At 34.1% G+C, this 21599-nt stretch overlaps 1 protein-coding gene across 5 annotated transcripts in view; it reads left to right on the forward strand.

Annotated features, from left to right (window-relative positions):
- The window catches only part of PRORP (protein only RNase P catalytic subunit), a 35940-nt gene extending 17107 nt beyond the window's left edge, over positions 1–18833 (forward strand). For 3 of the 5 annotated variants that reach the window (XM_031952933.1, XM_012549316.3, XM_012549319.3), the window contains 4 exons: positions 6934–7041; positions 9565–9713; positions 14291–14486; positions 17895–18833. In XM_031952933.1, the coding sequence (XP_031808793.1) occupies positions 6934–7041; positions 9565–9713; positions 14291–14486; positions 17895–18026 (585 nt within the window). In that variant the 3' untranslated portion in view covers positions 18027–18833. Of the gene's footprint in view, positions 1–6933; positions 7042–9564; positions 9714–14290; positions 14487–16116; positions 16306–17894 lie in introns of all 5 variants that reach the window. The other 2 variants (XR_004232052.1, XM_031952934.1) reach the window with 2 other exon arrangements.
- The last annotated feature ends 2766 nt before the right edge of the window (positions 18834–21599 follow it).

Consider the following 21599-nt stretch of genomic DNA (forward strand, 5'->3'; position numbering starts at 1 on the left):
AGAGTGCTCAGTATCTACTAATTGTTATTTTGAAGAAAATAGTCATGATGTGTACAAGCTTTATAAATTTTTATAGTCAGAGTTATGTTATCAAATCTGTTCTATTGATTTCCTTTTTTAATTTTTCAGCCAATACCAAAATAGTTTTGATGAATAAAAAGGTAAATACATGTGAGCAATCCCCATTCTAGGGGATATTGGAGCAATGTTTCAACAATTGAATGAACTTAACATTCTTCTTATACTCTCTCTCTCTCTCACACACACACACACATACATAAAACAGCACACAGCTACCTTCTCTCTTCACTTGAACATGAAAGAAAAACAAAACTTCTGTTATTTAGAAATATGTATAGTCAAGCAAAATTAATGGCTATTTCCTCCTACCCAAAAAAAAAAGTTTCATTCAGCTGAGAGAGGTGATTAGCATAGTATCATATTTTCCTGAGGTTTTTGTAATATTGCCATTTCTTTCAGCACATTAATATTCTTCCTTTAAATTTTTTCTGTCTTCTGTTGCTAGCATTTCCAGAACTATATCAAATAATAGTAGGAAAGTGAGCATCCTTGTACTCCCATGTTTATTTGGAAAAGTTCTAGTATATTCTAGTAGATACTGTTATATGATGCTTGCTTTTAGTTTTAGATAGATGCTTGTTATAATATTTATTAATAAATAATAAATATTATAACAATAATTTATTATAATTTTTTTTAAAGTTCCTCTGTGCCTAGACTTTGTAGGGTTTATATCATAAAAGAGTCTCATAATTTTGTGAAAGTTTTTTTCTGCGTGTGTTTAGATGATTTGTGTGATCTTGGATGTTTTGTTTTTTAAAGTGATTAAGTTTTTTTTCCTAGTGTTTGACAGTGCTTGCATATATATTGCACTTGAACATCATGAATGATTTCTTGTACAAATTATTCAAGTCTGACAGAATTTTGTTTAAAATTTTTGAGTCACTGTTCATTAGTGATATTGACCTATATTTAATTTTCTGTATTTTATCTTCCTTGGTTTATTCATTAGTTCATTAGTGATATTGACCTATATTTAATTTTCTGTATTTTATCTTCCTTAGTTTAGGTATTAGTTTATGTATTCTGATAAAATACCTTACTAATTTTTGAAAATAATATGAAGTATGAGTATTAACTATTCTTTAAAATTTGATAAGACTTTTCTTTGTAGTTCCTTTACAACTAGATGTTTTCTTTTCTGGTATTGGATTATTGAAGTTCTCTGGCTAGTCTGTTTATCATTTGAGTATTACATAGTTTTAAAGGTATTTTTGGTTTTTTTTTTTTGTTTTGTTTTCTCAGTTTTGTTAGGTATCTGCATATTATGTTGTCATTGTTCTTTGGATTTCTTCTGGTTTTTCTGTGATTTTACCTTGCTTAGTTTGCTATTTTTAAATTTTATTTTCTACTCTTTTTAATCTCTTGCTAAGGGTTTATCCATATTATTGGTCTTTTCAAAGAACTAGTTTTTAGTTTTATTTGTCATTTCTTTAGATGGGGATTTTTTGTTTGTTTGTTTCTAATTTATCTATTTTTCCCTATCATTTTTAATATCTCTTCTTTTGTGCTTATATAGGTCTGTTTTTTGGTTTCTAATTTTAAAAATCATACTCAATTCATTAATTCTCTTTTTTGTTTTAATTAATATTATATTGTATTAATGTATTTTTTAAGGATTTTAGCTATATTAGAAATTTTGTTGTAGTTTTTCATCAGTATAATTTTCTCTTTGTTTCTATGATTTGTTCTTTGACCCATTCATAATTTAGGATTTCTTTTTTTTTTTTGGTTTTTTTTTTTTAAGATTTCATTAAGTCTCTATTTGGGTTTGTATCTTTATTTTTGGTCCTTGAACCAGTTTACATTTTTATAGTCTTTAAAAGATTAAGTTATTTCTTACTTTTTTATAGAAGTTTAAAGATCCTAATTCAGCAAAATGTTGATGTAACTAACTCTAAATATGAATGTATTTAGCAATTCAGTAAAATGAAAAAGAATGACACTGGATAATTCAATTCTTTCTCTAATTTTTCCTCTATCTTACTTGATGTTCAAAGTCCCTTTTGAATTCTTCCATCCAATTCTTGTTTCCAATCCAATTCTTATTTTTCTTGGAAGCTTTGGATGTAGCTAGTGTCATATTCTGAGAGTGTGTTTTTAATCCTCATTACCATAGTAACTTTCAATGGTCAGAAACTTTTTTTCGTTTTCTGCCAATTTTTCTATTCTATTACTTGGCTTTTAATTCTTTGTTAAAGTGGGGATCTGTTTCCAGGATGGAGGTGCACTGTTCTAAGATTCCAGGTAGCTGTTTTGAGTAGATGTTTTCAGAGATTCTTCTAGAAACTTGACCACAAGTACTTTTTTCTGCCCTGGATTTGTTGACTTTGTCCCCACCCCTCTGCAGCTATAAGATCTAGTGTACTGGTTAGGACTAAGACTGTGCTGACCAGGGCTGTGCTGACCAGGGCTGCGCTGACCAGGGCTGCGCTGACCAGGGCTGCGCTGACCAGGGCTGCACTGGGAATGCACTCTGAGCTCCCCCCTCATTGCCACAGATCCTCTCTACTGGCCTTCCAAGTCCTCCCTGGTATCTCTAGGCTAAGAGGTCTAAAAGCCTCTAGCACTGCTACTGATTCAGAGGTCCTGCCTTGCTGAGGCTGGGGTCTAGGCTGGCCCTGGGGCTAGGCCTGTGCTGGGATTGTGCCTGGGCTCTATCTAATTCCATAGACTTTTTACACCTTGCTGACATTCTAGATCCTCCTTGGTGTCTGAGAGGTCTGGAAGCCACCAGTACCACCACTGATTCAGAATCCGGATAAGGTGTATAGATTAAGGGGAATGGGATAAAGTGGGAAAGAAAGGATGAGGGAGAAGATAAAGGGAGATCCTTGGAAGGGGTAGAGGTAGGTTAATTAATAGCAGTGGCAAGATAGTATATAGAAGTAAAGCAGAGGAGACAGGAGGGATAGGAAATAAGAGATATACACAAAATAGTAATAATGATTGGGAGTAGAATTTATTAGGGAAAAAAAAGAGGGGTAGTAATCATTGATCCCAGACAAAATTAAAGCAAAAATTGATTTAATCAAAAGAGAAAAAAATGGGGCAGCCATATTGTTTTTGATTGTTTAAAACAACTAGATACTATAAAGTTGGACTATTGCTATGGTAAAGGAAATTATGAATTGGTAGATATAGAAAAATATGAAAAGACTTGGACTTATAAAATATGATTGTTATTCACAAGTATAGTCGGCCCTTAGATAAATCTATATAAATCTGTATGTTTATATGTAGGTATGATTATTGATATCTATATTGTGCATGTATATGTATACATACATGTGTGTGCATATATACATGCATGTGTGCATGTAAAAATACCCACATTTAATGGTAGACTTTTTGGGGAAAAAAAGGGAGAAAATAAAAGAATAAAGTAAAAGTACACAACAGAGAACAAAAGAAAACCTGTAAGGAAAAAAAGAAAAGATGGACAGTTCTGAACACAATATGTAATACTTAAGACACTTGCTTTCTTGAAATGGAAATTTAATGTTTTATATTTTGAATTCTCTCATGTTCTGTGCACATGACAGTCTTTCCTTTTTTATTTTGTAATTGTTTTAAGTAAATAACATTTTAAAAGAAAGACCTTAGATATATTTCAAGAAATTATGAAGAAAAATTCTCCCAAAATCCTAGAACCAAAAAAAAAAATTTATTGATCACCACTTAAAACTCCTAGAAATATTATAGTCAAATTCCAGAGCTCCCAGATCAAAGAGAAAATACTTTAAGCTACCAGAAAGAAATTTCAGATGTCATGGAACAGAAGTAAGGATCACACAAGATTTATTAGCAATGACATTGAAGCAGCCAGAGGACTTGGAATATAAATTTTAGGAAGGCAAAAAAATTTTTAAATATCATTAAAATATTAGGAAAAACTAACCAGCAAAGCTGAAATATAGTGATCCAAGACAATTCCAATAGACTTGAGATGGAAAATATCATTTCCTTCTAGAGAGAGAGCTATGGAGACTGAAAATGGATCAAACATACTATTTTCACCTTTTTTGTTTGCTTTTTCTTTCTTGTGGTTTTCCCTTTGTATTTTTCTTTCACAAAATGATCAACATAGATAAATGTTTAAAGTGATTGCTAAATTGAATAGCAATGTGAAATAAATTTTGTTTTTTTTGTTTTTTTTAAAAACCAATATGTTTTTCAAGGGGAAAATGAATATTTAATTAAGTAGAGGATTTTCAAGCATTCCTGATGAAAAGTCTAGGGCTGATTTCAAAATTTGACTTTGAAATATAAGACTCAAGAAAAGCATAAAAAGAGAAACGTGAAAAAGAAAATTGGGATCCAAATAAAGTTAAACAGTTTACTAGATGGAAGAATGATACTTGTAACTCCTAAAAATTATCATCATTACAAGGCAACTAGAAGGTAATCTCACTGGTCACACTAAAAGCTTACAGATCCTTATTTATATTATAGATTATAGAACAGCACGATAGTCAAGAAAACATGAGAAGAATCCAAGGAGATAATAAGCTTTAGTCTAGACATTCTCAGTTAAAGGGCCCAGTGCCTGGCCTGGCCCTAAGAATCATTGAAATAACCTGAAGCCTTAATCAGAGAAAAGTTTAGACTTATTATTTCAAGAAATCATAAAGCAAAACTGCTAGCTTCAAATGAAAAAGCAGTCATTGTTGTTGACATTTTGGTTTTGTGAATTATCCATTCATATATCTCTGTTTCTCAATACTCACAAGTTGTTCTTTTTTCAATTTTTTTTATTATAGCTTTTTATTTACAAGATATATGCATAGGTAATTTTTCAGCACTGACAATTGCAAAATCTTTTGTTCCAATTTTTCCTCTCCTTCCCCCCACCCCCTCCTCCAGATGGCAGGTAGACTAATACATGTTAAATATGTTAAAGTATATGTTAAAGACAATATATGTATATATGTCCATACAGTTATTTTTCCGCACAAGAAGAATCAGACTTTGAAATAGCGTACAATTAACCCGTGAAGGAAATCAAAAATGCAGGTGGACAAAAATAGAGGGATTGGGAATTCTATGTAGTGGTTCATACTCATTTCCCAGAGTTCTTTCACTGGGTGTAGCTGGTTCAATTCATTACTGCCCTATTGGAACTGATTTGGTTCATCTCATTGTTGAAGAGAGGGTCACATCCATCAAGAATTGATCATCATATAGTATTGTTGTTGAAGTATATAATGATTTCCTGGTCCTGCTCATTTCTTTTCTTTTTTTTTTTAATTTTATTATAGTAACTTTTTATTGACAGAATCCATGCCAGGGTAATTTTTTTTACAACATTATCCCTTGTACTCACTTCTGTTCCGATTTTTCCCTCCCACCCTCCACCCCTCCCTAGATGGCAAGCAGTCCTATATATGTTGAATATGTCCTAGTATATCCTAGATACAATGTATGTATGCAGATCCAAACAGTTTTCTTATTGCACAGGGAGAATTGGATTCAGAAGGTAGAAATAACCCGGGAAGAAAAACAAAAATGCAAACAATTTACATTCATTTCCCAGTGTTCTTTCTTTGGGTGTAGCTGCTTCTGTCCATCATTGATCAATTGAAACTGAATTAGGTCTTTTTGTCAAAGAAATCCACTTCCATCAGATTACATCTTCATACAGAATCAAGTATGATACTGTACTGTATGATACAGTATCGTTGTTGACGTATATAATGATCTCTTGGTTCTGCTCATTTCACTTAGCATCAGTTCATGTAATTCTCTCCAAGCTTCTCTGTATTCATCTTGCTGGTCATTTCTTACAGAACAATAATATTCCATAACATTCATGTACCACAACTTATTCAGCCATTCTCTAATTAATGGGCATCAGTTTCCAGTTTCTGGCCACTACAAAGAGGGCTGCCACAAACATTCTTGCACCTACAGGTCCTTTTTCCTTCTTTAAGATCTCTTTGGGATATAAGCCCAGTAGTAACACTGCTGGATCAAAGGGTATACACTGTTTGATAACTTTTTGAGCATAGTTTCAAATCGTTTTCTAGAATGGCTGGATGTATTCACAGTTCCACCAACAATGTATCAGTGTCCCAGTTTTCCCATATCCCCTCCAACATTCCACATTATATTTCCCTATCTTTCTAGCCAATCTGACAGGTATGTAGTGGTATCTCAGAGTTGTCTTAATTTGTATTTCTCTGATTAATAATGACTTGGAGCATTTTTTCATACGGCTAGAAATAGTTTCAATTTCTTCTTCTGAGAATTCTGTTCATATCCTTTGACCACTTATCAATTAGAGAATGGCTTGATTTCTTATAGAGTCAGTTCTCTCTATATTTTGGAAATGAGGCCTTTATCAGAACCTTTGACTAAAAAATGTTTTCCCAGTTTATTGCTTCCCTTCTAATCTTGTCTGCATTAGTTTTCACAAGTTGTTTTAATGCAAAAGTCTAGTGAAGACATCAAATTAATAAACAGATTTCAACAAATAGTCATGTATTGTCCTCAATGAATATTAAGAATTATTTAATAGAGTACTGGTCTTCAGGTCTCCAAATTTGGTTGCACCATTCAGTACCCAAAAAGTCAAGTGAAATTTGAGTATGGCACGGATGTCTTGAATCTGATGGCAGTATTTCCTCAATAGCTTGACAATCCATAATAGGCTTACTCTATGTCAGTGCAGCCATTATACTCTTTTAAAAAGTCTACTTTTGAGAGAGTGTGTATGCATATGTTGTGTTTTCTGTAAAAAAAAAAAAAAAAAAAATTAACCATAAAAATCATGAATTTCAGTATATTATCTTTAATAAAAATTCAGCTAAGTTCTTGTTAATACAATAACCATTTGTCTTTTATTTTTAGGAAATTAACAGATTTGAAAAGTTTATTAAAAGTTGTCCTCCTTTTGATATTGTAATTGATGGACTCAATGTTACCAAAATGTTTCCTAAAATTCGTGAATCTGAAACTGTGAGTGAATTGTTTGTTTTTCTTTTACTTTATATCTGTAGAACTACTTTTATATTGTATCTTATTATGTAATTTCATAAATCTTTCTCTCCCAGGATTTTTCTACAACTGTTTCCATGAAAAGAAAATATTTTTCTGTGTTACAGTGACCAAACAGTTTGTGCAAGTTATTACAATTTTCCTTTTAGGAGTACATTGAATTTTAGGGGCTTGGAAAAAATACCAGAATTCACCTTAGACACATTTTGGGGTTTTGGTAGAGACAACTCAGTTCTTTAGTTGCTGTGTGCTGTTGACTTTCAGGGCATCTGGTGAGAATTATGAACGAGCATAATTCATGAATGAAGGAGTGATTAAATGAATGAACAAGTTTTTGTTAAGCACTTACCCCATATATAGCATTGGCCTAAAGCTGGAGAAATTAATATAACCATGCTGACTTGGCCCAGCAGTAGCAAGTTAGTTTTTTTATTCCTCCCTAAATCATTCTTTATTTTACTTCTCCCAGTAGCTATTCCTAACTTTCTCTTCTTTTAATCCTTCCACAATTTTTTCCTTTTGCCTTTCAGCCGAGAATCCTGTCTCTTACTTTACTGAGAAAACTGTAACCATACAACATTAATTTCCTCTTCCTTTCTCCATCTTGGGAGAAGTAACTTCACTGTAATTGAAAGGAGTGAAGTAAAGTCATTTAATTATGCAGCTGCAGAAGTGGATGTCTTAATAGAATAAACACGCTTGAAAAACAAAAAAAATGGTCTTTTATTCCATATTTTGACATGCAATTCCCTTCCCTGTTCTTACCATTGGCTGGGTACTACCAGTTACAGCCTAAGTAGAAATGCTTCCATGTAACAGTTAATTGTGTTCAACTTATTTGGACTAATTCAGAGTCTGATTCCCCCATATGAGTCTCTATTTCTTATTATATCATTACATATAAGTGACTGTAAGTCCTTAATTACATCTTCTCTTCCACTTGTGAGTCTCCACTTGTAATTACATTTAACAATGTTTCTTATTCCAAGTCCCTACCTCTGATTACTTTTTCCCTCCATTTGTAAGACTGAGGCCCATCCCTGATTACATTTTCCCTCCATAAATTTTTGTTTCCTTTTTCTTTGTTATCCTAACCTCCATTTCTTAGGTTTCAATTTTATTTTTCTGATTTGTTTCATAGCTAAATTCTCTCTCCCTCTCCTTCTTAACTCCTTCCTCTTTCTCTTCCTCTCTTTTCCTCCCCTCCCCAATGTTTCATTAACCTTTAGTACACCCTAAATCCTCAAGCTATTGTCCTTTCCTATCTCAGCCAAACTTCCATAATAGGCTGTTTATACACACTACCTTTACTTTCTCTCCTTTCATTCATTCCTCCTTTTCTTTTTATTCTGCCTTCTGGACCTCATCACTTAAGTAAAATTGCTGTCTCCAAATTTACCAATGGTTTCTTTTTTGCTAAATTTGATTGACTTTTCTCAGTCCTAATTCTTCTCAATCTGTCTTCTACATTTGACATTGTTGACCATCTTCTCCTGGATATATTCTTCTGTCTGTTTTCGTGATCCTTTTAGAAAAAATATTTTATTTTTTCCCTATTTTAACATTTGCTTTTTTAAATTTCGAGTTCAAAATTCTTTCCTTTGCCTTCCTTGAGACTCCTTGAGACAATATGATATAAATAGTACATGTGCATTCGTGCAGAACATTTGTATATGATGTTGTAAAAGAAAACACACGTCTCTTCTTCCCCTCCCCCCAGAAAAGACAAAAATAAAATGAAAAATAATACATTTTCAACACCATCAGTTCTTTCTCTGCAGTTGGATAGCATTTTTCATTATGAGTCCCTCCATGACACTTTTTTCTCCTGATTTTCTTCTGCCCATCTAACTGCTCTTCAGACTCCTGTGCATTCTCTTCATCTATATGATATCCCCTAATTGTGGGGGGCTCTGCAAGATGGTCTCTTTTCTCTTCTTTCTCTATATGTTTGCTGTTGGTAACTTCATCTTCTCCCACTGGTTTGATTCTCTTATGATGTATGTATCTACATACATATCTAGCCCCAGCCTATTCCCTGAGCTTCAAGCCTATTAAAACCAAGTCAGTAAGTATTTAAGAAATATCTTCTATGTACTAGGCATTGGACTAAGCCTTTCTCCATTGAGAAAGTAAAGAAGTGAAGAAAATAGTCCCTTCTCTCCAGGTGCTCATAGCCTAATGGGAGGGACAACATGAAAGCAACTGTACAGAATTGGACAACCTTAAAGGGACAACACTAGCAATAAGGGAAGATCAGATAAGACGTCTTACACAAGATGAAGTTTTTTCTCATACTTAAAGGAAGATAAAATAGGCAGAGATGAATGAAAGAATTTCATATTTAGAGGCAATTGGTGAAAATCCCAGAACTAGGGGTAGTTTCTAGTGTAGAGAATGGGAAGCTGATTGGTCACAAGAAATGCTTCTCACCATAAAATTTTTCCTGTAACTTATCCTCTATATTGATTTTGCATGTTTCAGCTTCTTGATATAGTCTCTCAGTTAACAAAACAGAACTTCCAGGTGCTTGTCCTGGGTCGGAAGCATATGCTAAATGGACGTTCCAGGTGGCACAAGAATGAAATGACAGCTGTGCAGAACATGGCCTACTGCTTTTTTGCTGACAATGTGTAAGTATGCAGGATAAGAGGCACATGCAACTAGTTTCTGGATGAGTTGATCCCAGTAATATTTTATTGTGGTATTCCATAAAGGGTGGGACAAGCATTTAGTTAGTTGTGTGTAAATAGAAAGATTAAAAATCATTTGAAGCAAGATTATATCCCCAAACTATGTGGAGTTTGCCATTGTATTTGAAAAATCCCTATTTCTGAAAATGACTGAGTTGCTTGCATAATGCATGGAACACCAGGCTGAGTCTAGAAACCTAAATTAAAGACTTTAACTCAGAGGAACCCTAGAGATTATCTTATGCAGAATTTTCTCACTTTGAGAATGAAGAAAGTTAAGGTCCTTCCTCTAGTCATTAAAGTCATTAAACATTCAATTTGTAATATTGCCCAAATTTCTGTTGTGTCTCTGTGTCTATTTTCCCATTAGTCTAAAAAAAAAAAAAAAAAAAGCTTGAAAGCAGATAATTTTAGAGTGCCTGAATGGAAATAACTACTACATAAAGACAGAATGTTGTTGTCAGGAAAAAGTCTTAAAGAAAACAGAATCTAGTTGCATTTAGTGCTAACTAAAGTTACAAATTGACTTATTTGACAACTCATTTTACCCATAGGTCCTCAAATTTTTCACTTATCTCTTTTCATCTGTTATCTTGATTTCCAATCAAGTCCAATAAACATTGATAACATAAAATTACCATATGCAATGCATTGTACTAGGAATATAAAGACAAGAAAAAAAAAATTCCTCTCAAGGAAGGGATATAATAAATCATCATGTGTGTACACATATATAATAATTTGAAGTGAAAGAACACTAAAAACCTGTGGTATGGGAAAAGGCTTCCTGTAGGAAATGGCCCATATTATCAACTTTGAAGAAAGCTGGGAATTCTCAGAGGTGAAACTGAGTATGTAAAGCATTCCAGGCATGGAGGAGAGGTTTTTTTTTTTAGAATTTTTTAAAGCTATTTTATCAAATACATGCAAAGATAGTTTTCAACATTAACCTTTGCAAAAATTTAGCGCCACAACTTTTTCTCTCTCCCTTCCACCCCCCCCTAACTTCCATAGATGGCAAGCAGTCCAATATAGGTTAAATATATGCAGTTCTAAATATATTTCTATATTTCTCATGCTGCTCAAGAAAAATCAGGTCAAAAGGTAAAGGAAAAAAAAGAAGGAAAAAAGGAAACAAATAGCAACAGCAAAAAATGTACATATATATATATATATATGATCCATATTCAGTTTGTACAATTCTCTCTCTGGATGTGGATGGCTCTTTCTATCATGTCTGTTGGAATTGCCTTAAAAATCATCTCATTGTTGAAAAGAGCTAAGTCCATCACAGTTGATTATCACATAATTTTGTTGCTGTCTACAATATTCTCTTGATTCGCTCACTTCACTTAGCATCAGTTCATATAAGTCTTTCCAAGCTTTTCTGAAAGCAAGTCATTTCTTATTGAACAATAATATTTGATTGCATTCATGTTATTACTTAAATAACTTATTCAGCCATTCCCCAACTAATGGACATCCACTCAGTTTCCATTTCCTTGACACTGCACAAAGGGCTGCTACAAACATTTTTGCACATGTGGGTCCTTTTCTCTTTTTTAGATCTCTTTTGGAATATAGGCTCAGTTAGAGACACTGTAGATCAAAAGATATGTACAAGAAAAATCAGATCAAAAGATAAAAGAAAAAAAGACAAAAAAAGTTAACAAAAACCCTCCCCCAAAAAAAAAAAAAAAAGAAAATGAAAAATAGTAAATCGGTTCCTTTGGACATATTTCCAAATTGCTTCCCAGAATGGTTGGATCATTTTACAACCCTATCAACAATGTATTAGTGTTACAGTTTTCCCACATCTCCAGCATTTATCATTATCTTTTCCTGTACTCTTTGCCAATTTTTGAGAGGCGTGAGGTGGTATAGGAGGAGAGGTTTTTCAGAAACAGGGGCAGGAAGTAGAATTCCCATTTGGGAAAGATTTAATTGGCCTGGTTGCTCAGCACACATTGTGAATGGAGATGAAATGGCTCTTCTCACTGTTGGTGCTTGCTGAATGTTTGGTGTTAAGATAATCAGAGGCAAGGATTGGAGGGGGAGGGGAGATAGGCAGAGTCACTTGGCACAGGAAGAGGAGGAGAGAAGTTGGTGACTCCACACTCCTGAATCCAGGATTCTGCTTGCCTGCCTTTCACTTCTCCCTCTAAAGACCAAGGACTTTAATTTATCATGACTCTGGCTGACTCCAAGGACCCCCAGGGAGCAAACCCGTACTCTACAAGTTGATCAACAAGAATTTACTAAACATCTATCATATCAAGTGCCAGCACTGTACTAGGTACTGTGAACCAAAGCAAAACAATTCCTGTCTTCAAAGAATTTATATTTTAACAGGTCATAACAATGCACAAATATTGGTATCCACAAAACACACACAGAATCTAGCACCTGAGGGGAACCCGTACATACAAGGATAGATTTGAGCTGAATATTGAAGAAACTAAGTATTACAAAAGATAAAGATAAAAGGAAAGAATTCCAGACATAGGGATTAGACAGTTTAGAAATATAGACAGGATATTGAATATCATGTATAATGAACAACATGAAAGCCTATGTGACTGGAGTAGCAGAGCACTTATAAGATATTGCGAAACAGTAATATGTTATAAAATGGGAAATGTAATCTAGTTCTAATGAATAAATATTAAACATCTACTATGTGCCAGAAACTAGGCTAAGCTCTAGAGGAAAAGGATGGGAGGAAGGAAGAGGAAAAAATTTGGATCACAAGGTTCCTTGCAAACAAGATGAAGGTTGAAAATATCTTTGCATGTATTTTGGAAACAAAACTATCATTAAAACATTAAATACAAGGAAAGGCAAAAGAACAGTCCCTTACCTTAAGGATATTAATTAATCAAATGGCCAGGTCATACAGACATTTAAATGCCAGAATACTTTATTTATTCTGCTGTAAGTTTCTTCCTACTTCCCATTGCTCAAGTGATATGCCTAAAGCTAAAGCACAGATTTAACTATGTCATCTCTCTACTTAGTAAATTTTAGTTGTTCCTTATTATCTTTAGGATCAAATCCAAAATCATCTGTTTGCTATTCAAAGTCCTTTGTAACCTAACCTCCCCCATGTCACCTTTCGAGTGTTCTTATACTTTACATTGGCCTCTTTTCTTTCCACAAACAAATTATTCCATCTTTTGGGTATTTTTTTCTGTCTACCTTGTATTCTTTGAAAATTCTCCCTTCTCTTCTTGACTTACTTCAAATTCCATCTGAAATCCCACTTTTTTTTTTTTTTTTTTTGATGATTTAGGTCTTCCTTGGAAAGAAGACATTTTTATTTGTATGGTTTATTATTTTTTTTTTATTATAGCTTTTTATTTACATGATATATGCATGGGTAATTTTTCAGCATTGACAGTTGCAAAAACCTTTTGTTCCAATTTTTCTTCTCCTCTCCACCCCTTCCCCCAGATGGCAGGCTAATCAATACATGTTAAATATGTTAAAGTATGTTAAATACAATATATGTATACATGTCCATACAGTTATTTTACTGTACAAAAAGATTGGACTTTGAAATAGTGTACAATTAGCCTGTGAAGGAAATCAAAAGTGCAGATGGACAAAAATAGAGGGATTGAGAATTCTATGTAGTGGTTCATAGTCATCTCCCAGAGTTCTTTCGCTGGGTGTAGCTGGTTCAATTCATTACTGCTCTATAATGAATTTTCATTGAATGAATTTCAATGAATGAAGCTCTATTGGAACTGATTTGGTTCATTTCATTGTTGAAGAGAGCCACGTCCATCAGAATTGATCATCATATAGTATTGTTGTTGAAGTATATAATGATCTCCTGATCCTGCTCATTTCACTCAGCATCAGGTCATGTAAGTCATTCCAGGCCTTTCTGAAATTGTCCTGCTGGTCATGAAATCCCACTTTCTATAGGAAATACTTTCCCAATGTCTCTTAATTCTAATGCCCTCTTAGTTATTCGATATTAGAACTTCTAAGAGTATCCTGTACTTGTTGCCTATCCATTAGATTGTGAGTTTCTTGAGGGCAAGTTGTGCCTTTTGCCTTTCCTTGTATCCACAATGTATCCACAGGCACAGTGCCTGGAATATAGTAGTATATGAATGATTCTAAAAACAATAAGGAACCCTGGGGAGTCATTAGGGGGAAAGGCCAAGATTGGCAGGATATAACAAGTCTACATGCTTTGTTCACAAATTACAATTTAGGAATTGAAAATCAAGATTTTAAACAGTTTTTAAAAATTGAATTAGTAAACATAACCCTAATCTTTCAAATCAGATCATTTTTCCTTTGTTTTTTGCCATTTTTTTGAAATAATACTATTTCTGTTAAAAAAAAAATTTACATGTGAGTAATGAGGATTACAATGTTCTAAGTATCAAGAATTTAGAACATTTCTTTAAAAAGTAGAAAAGAAATATAAAGCATAGAGAAAACAATTATATATCTTTGTCTTGACTCTTCAGACCTCTCTTTCTTTTTGGTTGACTTAGCTCAGAAGATGATGCCTTCCTATTATATGCTACTCTGCATTCAGGGAACCAGTGTAGATTTCTCACCAGAGATCTGATGCGGGACCACAAAGCTTGTCTCACTGATGAAAAGACTCAACAGCTATTCTTTAGATGGCAACAGGGACATCAACTTGTGTTCCTCAACTATTACCCAGGAAAAAAGATCATTTTTCAGGTATGTTCAACAGGGTATAGTAACTAGTAGGTATAGTTAAAAATGTGAAACCAAAAATTTTAAAAAGGCACTATTTCAAATACAACTATTAACTATTAAAGAGGATTTCCCTTTTCCCCTTCCAAGAAGATGTTGTAATTACTTCATTTTTTCACTGTCTGAAATTCTCTGGGTTATAAAAACAAAAAGTTTCTAACACACTTAATGTTTTCAATATTCATTTATATCATTGAAAGAATTTATGACTTCATGAAATGTTCCTTCATAGATAGCTTTTTTCAAATCTTTTATTTTTTACTTATTTATTAGGCACTATGGAATCAAATTATTATTTATTAGTCACTATAGATTCAAAACTCCCTTAAGATTCTTCATAGTTCTTTCCCTTGTTCAATGTGTGTGTGCGCGTGTGTGTGTGTGTGTGCGCGTCTGTTAGTTCCGGTGAGTTCTTTTGTTATGCCAGATGCACATTGGCAAAAAAAGCTAGTGTAATCTTGGGCTGCATTAAAGAGATTCTGTTTTGGTCTAGAAAAATACTCTTGTACTAAACCTTGATTTTACTGTATTGGGAACCCCTTATTTGGTTTTGAGTTCCACAGTTTACAAGTAACATTGATAAACTGAAGAACATTCAGGAAAGCGCAACAGAGATCTGGGAATTATCAGCATAGATGGCAATTTGAAAGCATAGGATATAGTGACACTAAATAAAATAATATAAAGGGAAAAAATAATGTTAACACCATTCTCTTGTTGGCAACAATGTTGGCAATAAGATTATGTGATGATCAACACTGATGGACTTGGCTCTTTTCAGCAGTAAGGTGATTTAGGCCAATTCCAATGGACTTGTGATGGAGAGTGCATGGGGACTGAATATAGATCACAACATAGTATTTTCATCTTTCTTGTTTTTCCTTTCTCATTTTTTTTTTCATTTGACCTTTCTTGTGCAGCATGATAAATATGGAAATATATTTAGAACAATTGCATGTTTTTAACCTATATTGGATTACTTGCTGCTATTTAGGGGAAAGAGGGGGTGGGGCTGAATTTTGAACACAAGGTTTTACAGGGTGAATGTTGAAAATTATCTTTGCATGTATTTTGAAAATAAAAAGCTATCCTTAAAACATTAAAGAAAAGAAAAGAAATCATGGTGAAACTAAGCAAGGCCAGACATCTCACCCAGAAATTTTGTGGCTCTGACACAAAGCCCTAGTTTTCGTGCTGATCTTGGAGGCATGAGTAAAGACTATAATGAGCTACATTAGGGACCATTCAAACCAATTTGAGAGCCAGTTGTTAATTTTCAGTGTAAACATTCACACTTCAGAAATTGGCAAATGCTACCAGAGTTTGATTTATTATTTTGTTGACTGTCTAGACTTTAAGAAAGTGACAAAACAATGATAATAATACAAATTGAAATTACAAATGTATTGTATATACTTCCTCCTCCAATCTAAGTTTTTAACCAAAACTGATGGTTAAACATCCCTGAATACACCAGTGTAGACTTTAAAATTTTTTTTAAATAATATTTTCTCCAGTTACATGTAAAGAGAATTTTTAGCATTCATTTTTTTAAAAAATGTTGAATTCCAAATTTTCTCTTTCTTTCATCTAGCCTCTTTCTGACACAATAACCAATTTTATATGGGTTAAACATACTCAGTCATGCAAAACATATTACCATATTAGTCATGTTGTAAAAGAAGACATTTGACCCAAAGAGGAAAAAAAACCCTGAAAAAATAAAGTGAAAAATAGTATGCTTTGATCTACATTCAGATTTCTTCACTTCTTTTCCCTGGAGGTAAATACAGATTTCATCATAAGTATTTTGAATTATTTTTGAATCATTGTTGAGGATAGCTAAGTCGTTCACAGATGAACTCTAAAACTTTTTTTAAAAGTAATACTTAGGGCAGCTAAGTGGCACAAGGGATAGAGCACTGGCCTTGAAATCAGTAGGACCTGGGTTCAAATGAGGCCTCAGACACTTAACACTTCCCAGCTTGTGAACCTGAGGCAAGTCACTTAACTCCAATTGCCTCAACAAAAAAGAGATACTAATACCCTTTTTGAAAATGGTGTTATCTAAAAATAGAATATACTACCCTTAAATAGGTAATAAGCTATATCTCACTTTAGATCTTCAGGCAAAAGCTAGATGTTTAATTGTTAGGCACATTATAGGGAGGATTTCCATACAGGTCTAGCTTGGACTAAAAGGCCTCCAAGTTATCTTCCAATCTTATTCAGCAAGTATTTACTAAATGCTATCTGTGGGGCAATGTGCTGTGCCTGAAGTATATAAAGAAAGGTGAAAATAGCCCCTACCCTCAAGGAGCTCATGTTCTAATATGGAGACAATATTCAAATAATTATATATATACAGGGACAATTCAGAATAGAAGAAAGACTTTAATAATGGGGAAGGGAGCCAACAAACCAAGAAAAAAGGCCTCCTGCAAAAAGTGATAACTCGAGCTGAGACTTGAAGGAAGCCTTGAGATGAGGTGTGAGATGGGGGACAGTTTATGAAATGGCAAAGTGTCAGGAGATGAGTATCACATGGGAGCAGAGTAAGCCAGTATAGTTGTATTACAGAGTACCTGAAGAAGCGTAAGATATTAGAAGGTTGGAAAGGTAGAAGAGATCAAGTCATGAAAGACTTATTTTTTTCCCCTCTGAGGCAATTGGGGTTAAGTGACTTGCCTAGGGTCACACAGCCAGGAAATGTTAAGTGTCTGAGAACAAATTTGAACTCAGGTCCTCCTGACTGGTGCTCTATCCACTGCATCACCTACCTGCCACCATGAAAGACTTTAAATGCCAGAGAAGATTTACTAGATTCTATAGACACCTAGGAACCACCAGAATAAAATTGATGTGCATGTGGAGAGCAGGGGATGACAAATTTGACATGTGCTTTAGGAAAATCAGTGTAACAGCTGAATAGAAGATGGATTGAAATGGGTTTATTTCAGTCATCTTATGTGTGTGTGTGAGGCAATGAACACCTACTGAGAGATAATGGCTGTGTGAGTGGAGAAAAAGAAATTTTGGAGATCGTACCCATAGAATTGGGCATGTTGTGGGTGTTGTGATCAGTGATATGACTGTCTCTTCCTGTAGATGAGGAAGAGTTGAAGAGTAAGTATGAGAATGAGTAAATTAGAATGGAAAGTTAGGGTATTTTAGAGATCATCATTATGTATATTGAGAAGAGTAAGAGTTGTAACAATGAGAAACATTAGATCAGGCACTGAAATTATAGAATGATAAAGAATGTCCTAGGGGTTCAATAGATAATTCTGTTACTCTTTTAGTCCAGTGTTACTGTCAGTATATTCTGTTAATCTTAACATAATTTTTATGTCCTGTTTTCTGATTCAACAGTCTGTTCTCACCTATAATACAGTGGTACAAACAACAGGAGACTCATGGCATATACCATATGACGAAAACATTGTGGAAAGATATTCTTACGAAGTGCCAACTAAATGGCTTTGCCTTCAACAACAAAACTGAGACTTCTAGCCTGGACTAAGTGGTCTCTGAGTGACCTTTCTGCTCTACATCTGTGATCTTCTTTAAATATCTGTGTACCATTTTGGCTACTGCAAAACAAAAGTTATCATATAGGAGGATAGATAATCCTAAACTGGAGTTCTACATATGCTGTAGAAAAGAAGAAAATATATCTGTTGCTCATTCAAACAAATCTATAGTTTTAGTAAGCAGTTTTTTTGAATATTTCCCACTATAACCTTTCTTCTGTACAATATTATTTGTGAAATCCTGCTTATTCCCTTCACATAACTTTATCAAGGATGCACCCCTAAAGTATTCATTTGTTATTGTCTTTAAGATGTTATAGATTTGATGATTATATAGATATTTTTGGTGCTACCCAATAATAAAAAATGAATATTTCTACATTTGTTTTCCTTTATTAAATGTATAAATATTTTGTGGAAGCTGTAATTATATTGATTACCATATTATTGATTTACTAGAATTTTCTATATAAATCATTATATCATCTGAAAATAGGAATAATTGTCCCTCCTTTTTGCCTCATATCTATTCCTTTAGTTTCTTCTTCTTGTCTTGCACTTTGTCATAGTGGACAATGGAGGTTTAACTTTTTGGCAAAGCTTCTAGTAATTCTTTATCATAAATCATGCTTTCTCATGGATTTAAGTAAATACTGTTTTCATTATTTATTTTTGTAAAACTTTGTGTTCTAAATTTTTCTCCCTCTCCTCCTCCTCCCCCTCAACACAGCAAGCAAAATCTTATATAGTTTGAATATATACAATCCTTTTAAACATATTTACATATTTGTCTTGTGCAAGAAAAATCAGACCAAAAGGAAAAAAAAAACACAAGAAAGAAAAACAAAAAAGGGAAAATACTATGCTTTGAATCTACATCCAGTCACCATAGTTTTCTCTTTGGATGTGATTGGCATTTCCCAAGTCTATTGGAATTGCCTTGGATCACCACATTTTTGAGAAGATCATAGATGATCACTAAGTTATTGGCTATGTACAATGCTCTCCTGGTTCTGCTCACTTCACTCAGCATCAGTTCATGTAGGTCTTTCCAGGCTTTTCTGAAATCAACCTGCATATTATAATTTCTTATAGTACAATAATATTCCATTACATCCATATGCCATAACTTATTCATCTATTCTTCCACTGATGGGCATCCACTCAATTTCCAGTTCCATGCACTACAAAAAGAGCTGCTACAAACAATTTTTCACACATTGGACCTTTTACACTTTTTTATTATCTCTCTGGGAAACAGATCCAGTAGTTGAGATTGCTGTATCAAAGGGTACGCACAGTTTTATAGGCCTTTGGGTGTAGTTCCAAATTGCTCTCCAGAATGGTTGGATAATTTCACAACCTCCCCAGCAATGTATTAGTGTTCTGGTTTTCTCACATCCCCCTCCAACATTTATCATCTTTTTCTGTCATCCTAGCCGATCTGAGAGGTGTGAAATGGTAACTCAGACTTGTCTTAATTTGCATTTCTCTAATCAATAGTGATTTAGAGCACTTTTTCATATGACTAGAAATGGTTTTAATTTCTTCATTTAAAAATTTTCTGTTCATATATCCTTTGACCATTTATCAATTGAGGAATAGCTTGTATTCTTATAAATTTTGAAGTGGAAAAGCAACCCAAATGGGACCATGAGAAACATAATCTTGAATCTTTGTAGTTAGAAGTTTATTACTAGTTCTTCATTCCCTAAAACAGATGGTATTTTTAACAGCCCAAACCCAAGACCTTGACAACCTGATAAGCTTAAAAAAATACTGCTTATTGCTGTCTGGGAATGACCCCCTTAGAGTGATAACTTTTTGCCTCCTGTTTAGAACAGAAATCCCTTTATTATGACAAATGTATAAATATATATTTCTATAAATATATGGCCCTAAGGCCACTTGTTACTGACCCCTTCCGTCTTGGTGTTGGGGGATCAGCCCTGGCCAGTAATAAACGCTCTTAAAACTTCATTGTTTTGGCTGCCCTGTTTTTCTCTTGCCTGGGTACTTCAATTTGAGTCAGCTCTCTAATTTTTAGAAATGAAGTCTTTTTCAGAAACACTAGCTGTAAAGTTTCTCTTTAGCTTTCTGCTTTCCTTTTAATCTTGGCTGATTGGCTTTTGTTTGTCTAAAATATGTTTAATTTTATGTAATCAAAATTCTCCATTTTTCATTTCATAATGTTCTCTAGTAGACCATAGTTTTTAATGAATTTCTTAAAATGTACTCCAATAAATTCCAAGTGGAGATAAATGATCCAAACATGAAATATATCTCAAAAGGGTGATAAGGAAGAATTCATAATCAGACAAGGAACAAAATTGTCAAAGAAAATTTTGATTTTTATAACATTTGGAAAGCTAGCTGAAATGCTAGAATAATAAATGAATTGGGGGAAAACTTTTGTATTGAACATTTTTGATAAAAGTCCTATGTAATATATCATTCAACTCTGAAGTTAGGATTGAAGAGAAGAGTTACCTTGGGATGCAGGATGGGTGGGCTGATAAACCATATCCTTTTACTCAGTTGGGGTTCTGAGAAGAGGGTTTTAGGATTCAGGAAGTTGGGGACACAGAAAGTCCCCACCTAGAGAGAAACTGAGGAGCCTACCATACATGAGACGTTGGACATAACCCCAAGTGGCAGTGATCTTAAGATGGCAATCTAATCAGGATGGGTTTAAATAAACTTAGGGTTGAAGCTTAAAGAAAAACTCCCAGTTAGTTTGATGTAGAGATGGAGGGAAAAAAACACTGGGTTTCTCCTAAAAAGCTCTGGTATCTGGAGGAATGGAAGTTAAAATGGGGGAGAATTATTCTTACATAGAAGGCCAGTGGGTTTTGAAGCACCAGATGTTTGCTGGGCTTCTGGTCACTTCCTACCTTGAGTAGCAGGAAAAAATAATTGGGGTGCATATTACCCTTTGTCAAGAAGGCCAAAGGGTTTTGTGTACCAAAATGATGTGGTTTGAGGAGACTAAGGTAATGGTGATGTACACACCAGATGGTGATGGGCAGTAAAAGTTGGTTCAATGGCCATTCTCTTTGGCAAAAAGGTAGGTTTATTTAGGGGAAGGGATTACAGATAAAATGAAGGGATACAATAGACATCAGGAATGGTAAATATGAAGTAGGGTGGGAGAGCATATGAAAGACAAGTTCCTCAGTGGAACTCAAAATTCCTGTAGAAAGGGAGCACCCCATGAGGTTGAGGCACGCCTTTAGTTGGCAGGCTAACCCTTGAAAGAGACTTGGCATCCTAAAAGAGTTAGTTGTAAGGAGAAGTGGGATTGAGAAGTATAGTGGAGTGAGATACCATGTGGCATGGGGGAAGGGTAAAGAGAAAGACATTATGAGGCAGAATGCCATAGTGGAGCGACCCAAAAGAAGATGAGCAGCCATGGGGTGGCCTATTAAGATTTTTTGTTTTTTTTGCTGAGGCATTTGGGGTTAAATGACTTTCTAGGGTCACCCAGCCAGGAAGTGTTGTGTTTGAGGCCAAATTTAAACTCGGGTCCTCCTGACTTCAGGGC

The sequence above is a fragment of the Sarcophilus harrisii genome, chromosome 2, assembly GCF_902635505.1.
Source record: "Sarcophilus harrisii chromosome 2, mSarHar1.11, whole genome shotgun sequence".
Lineage (NCBI taxonomy): Eukaryota > Metazoa > Chordata > Mammalia > Dasyuromorphia > Dasyuridae > Sarcophilus > Sarcophilus harrisii.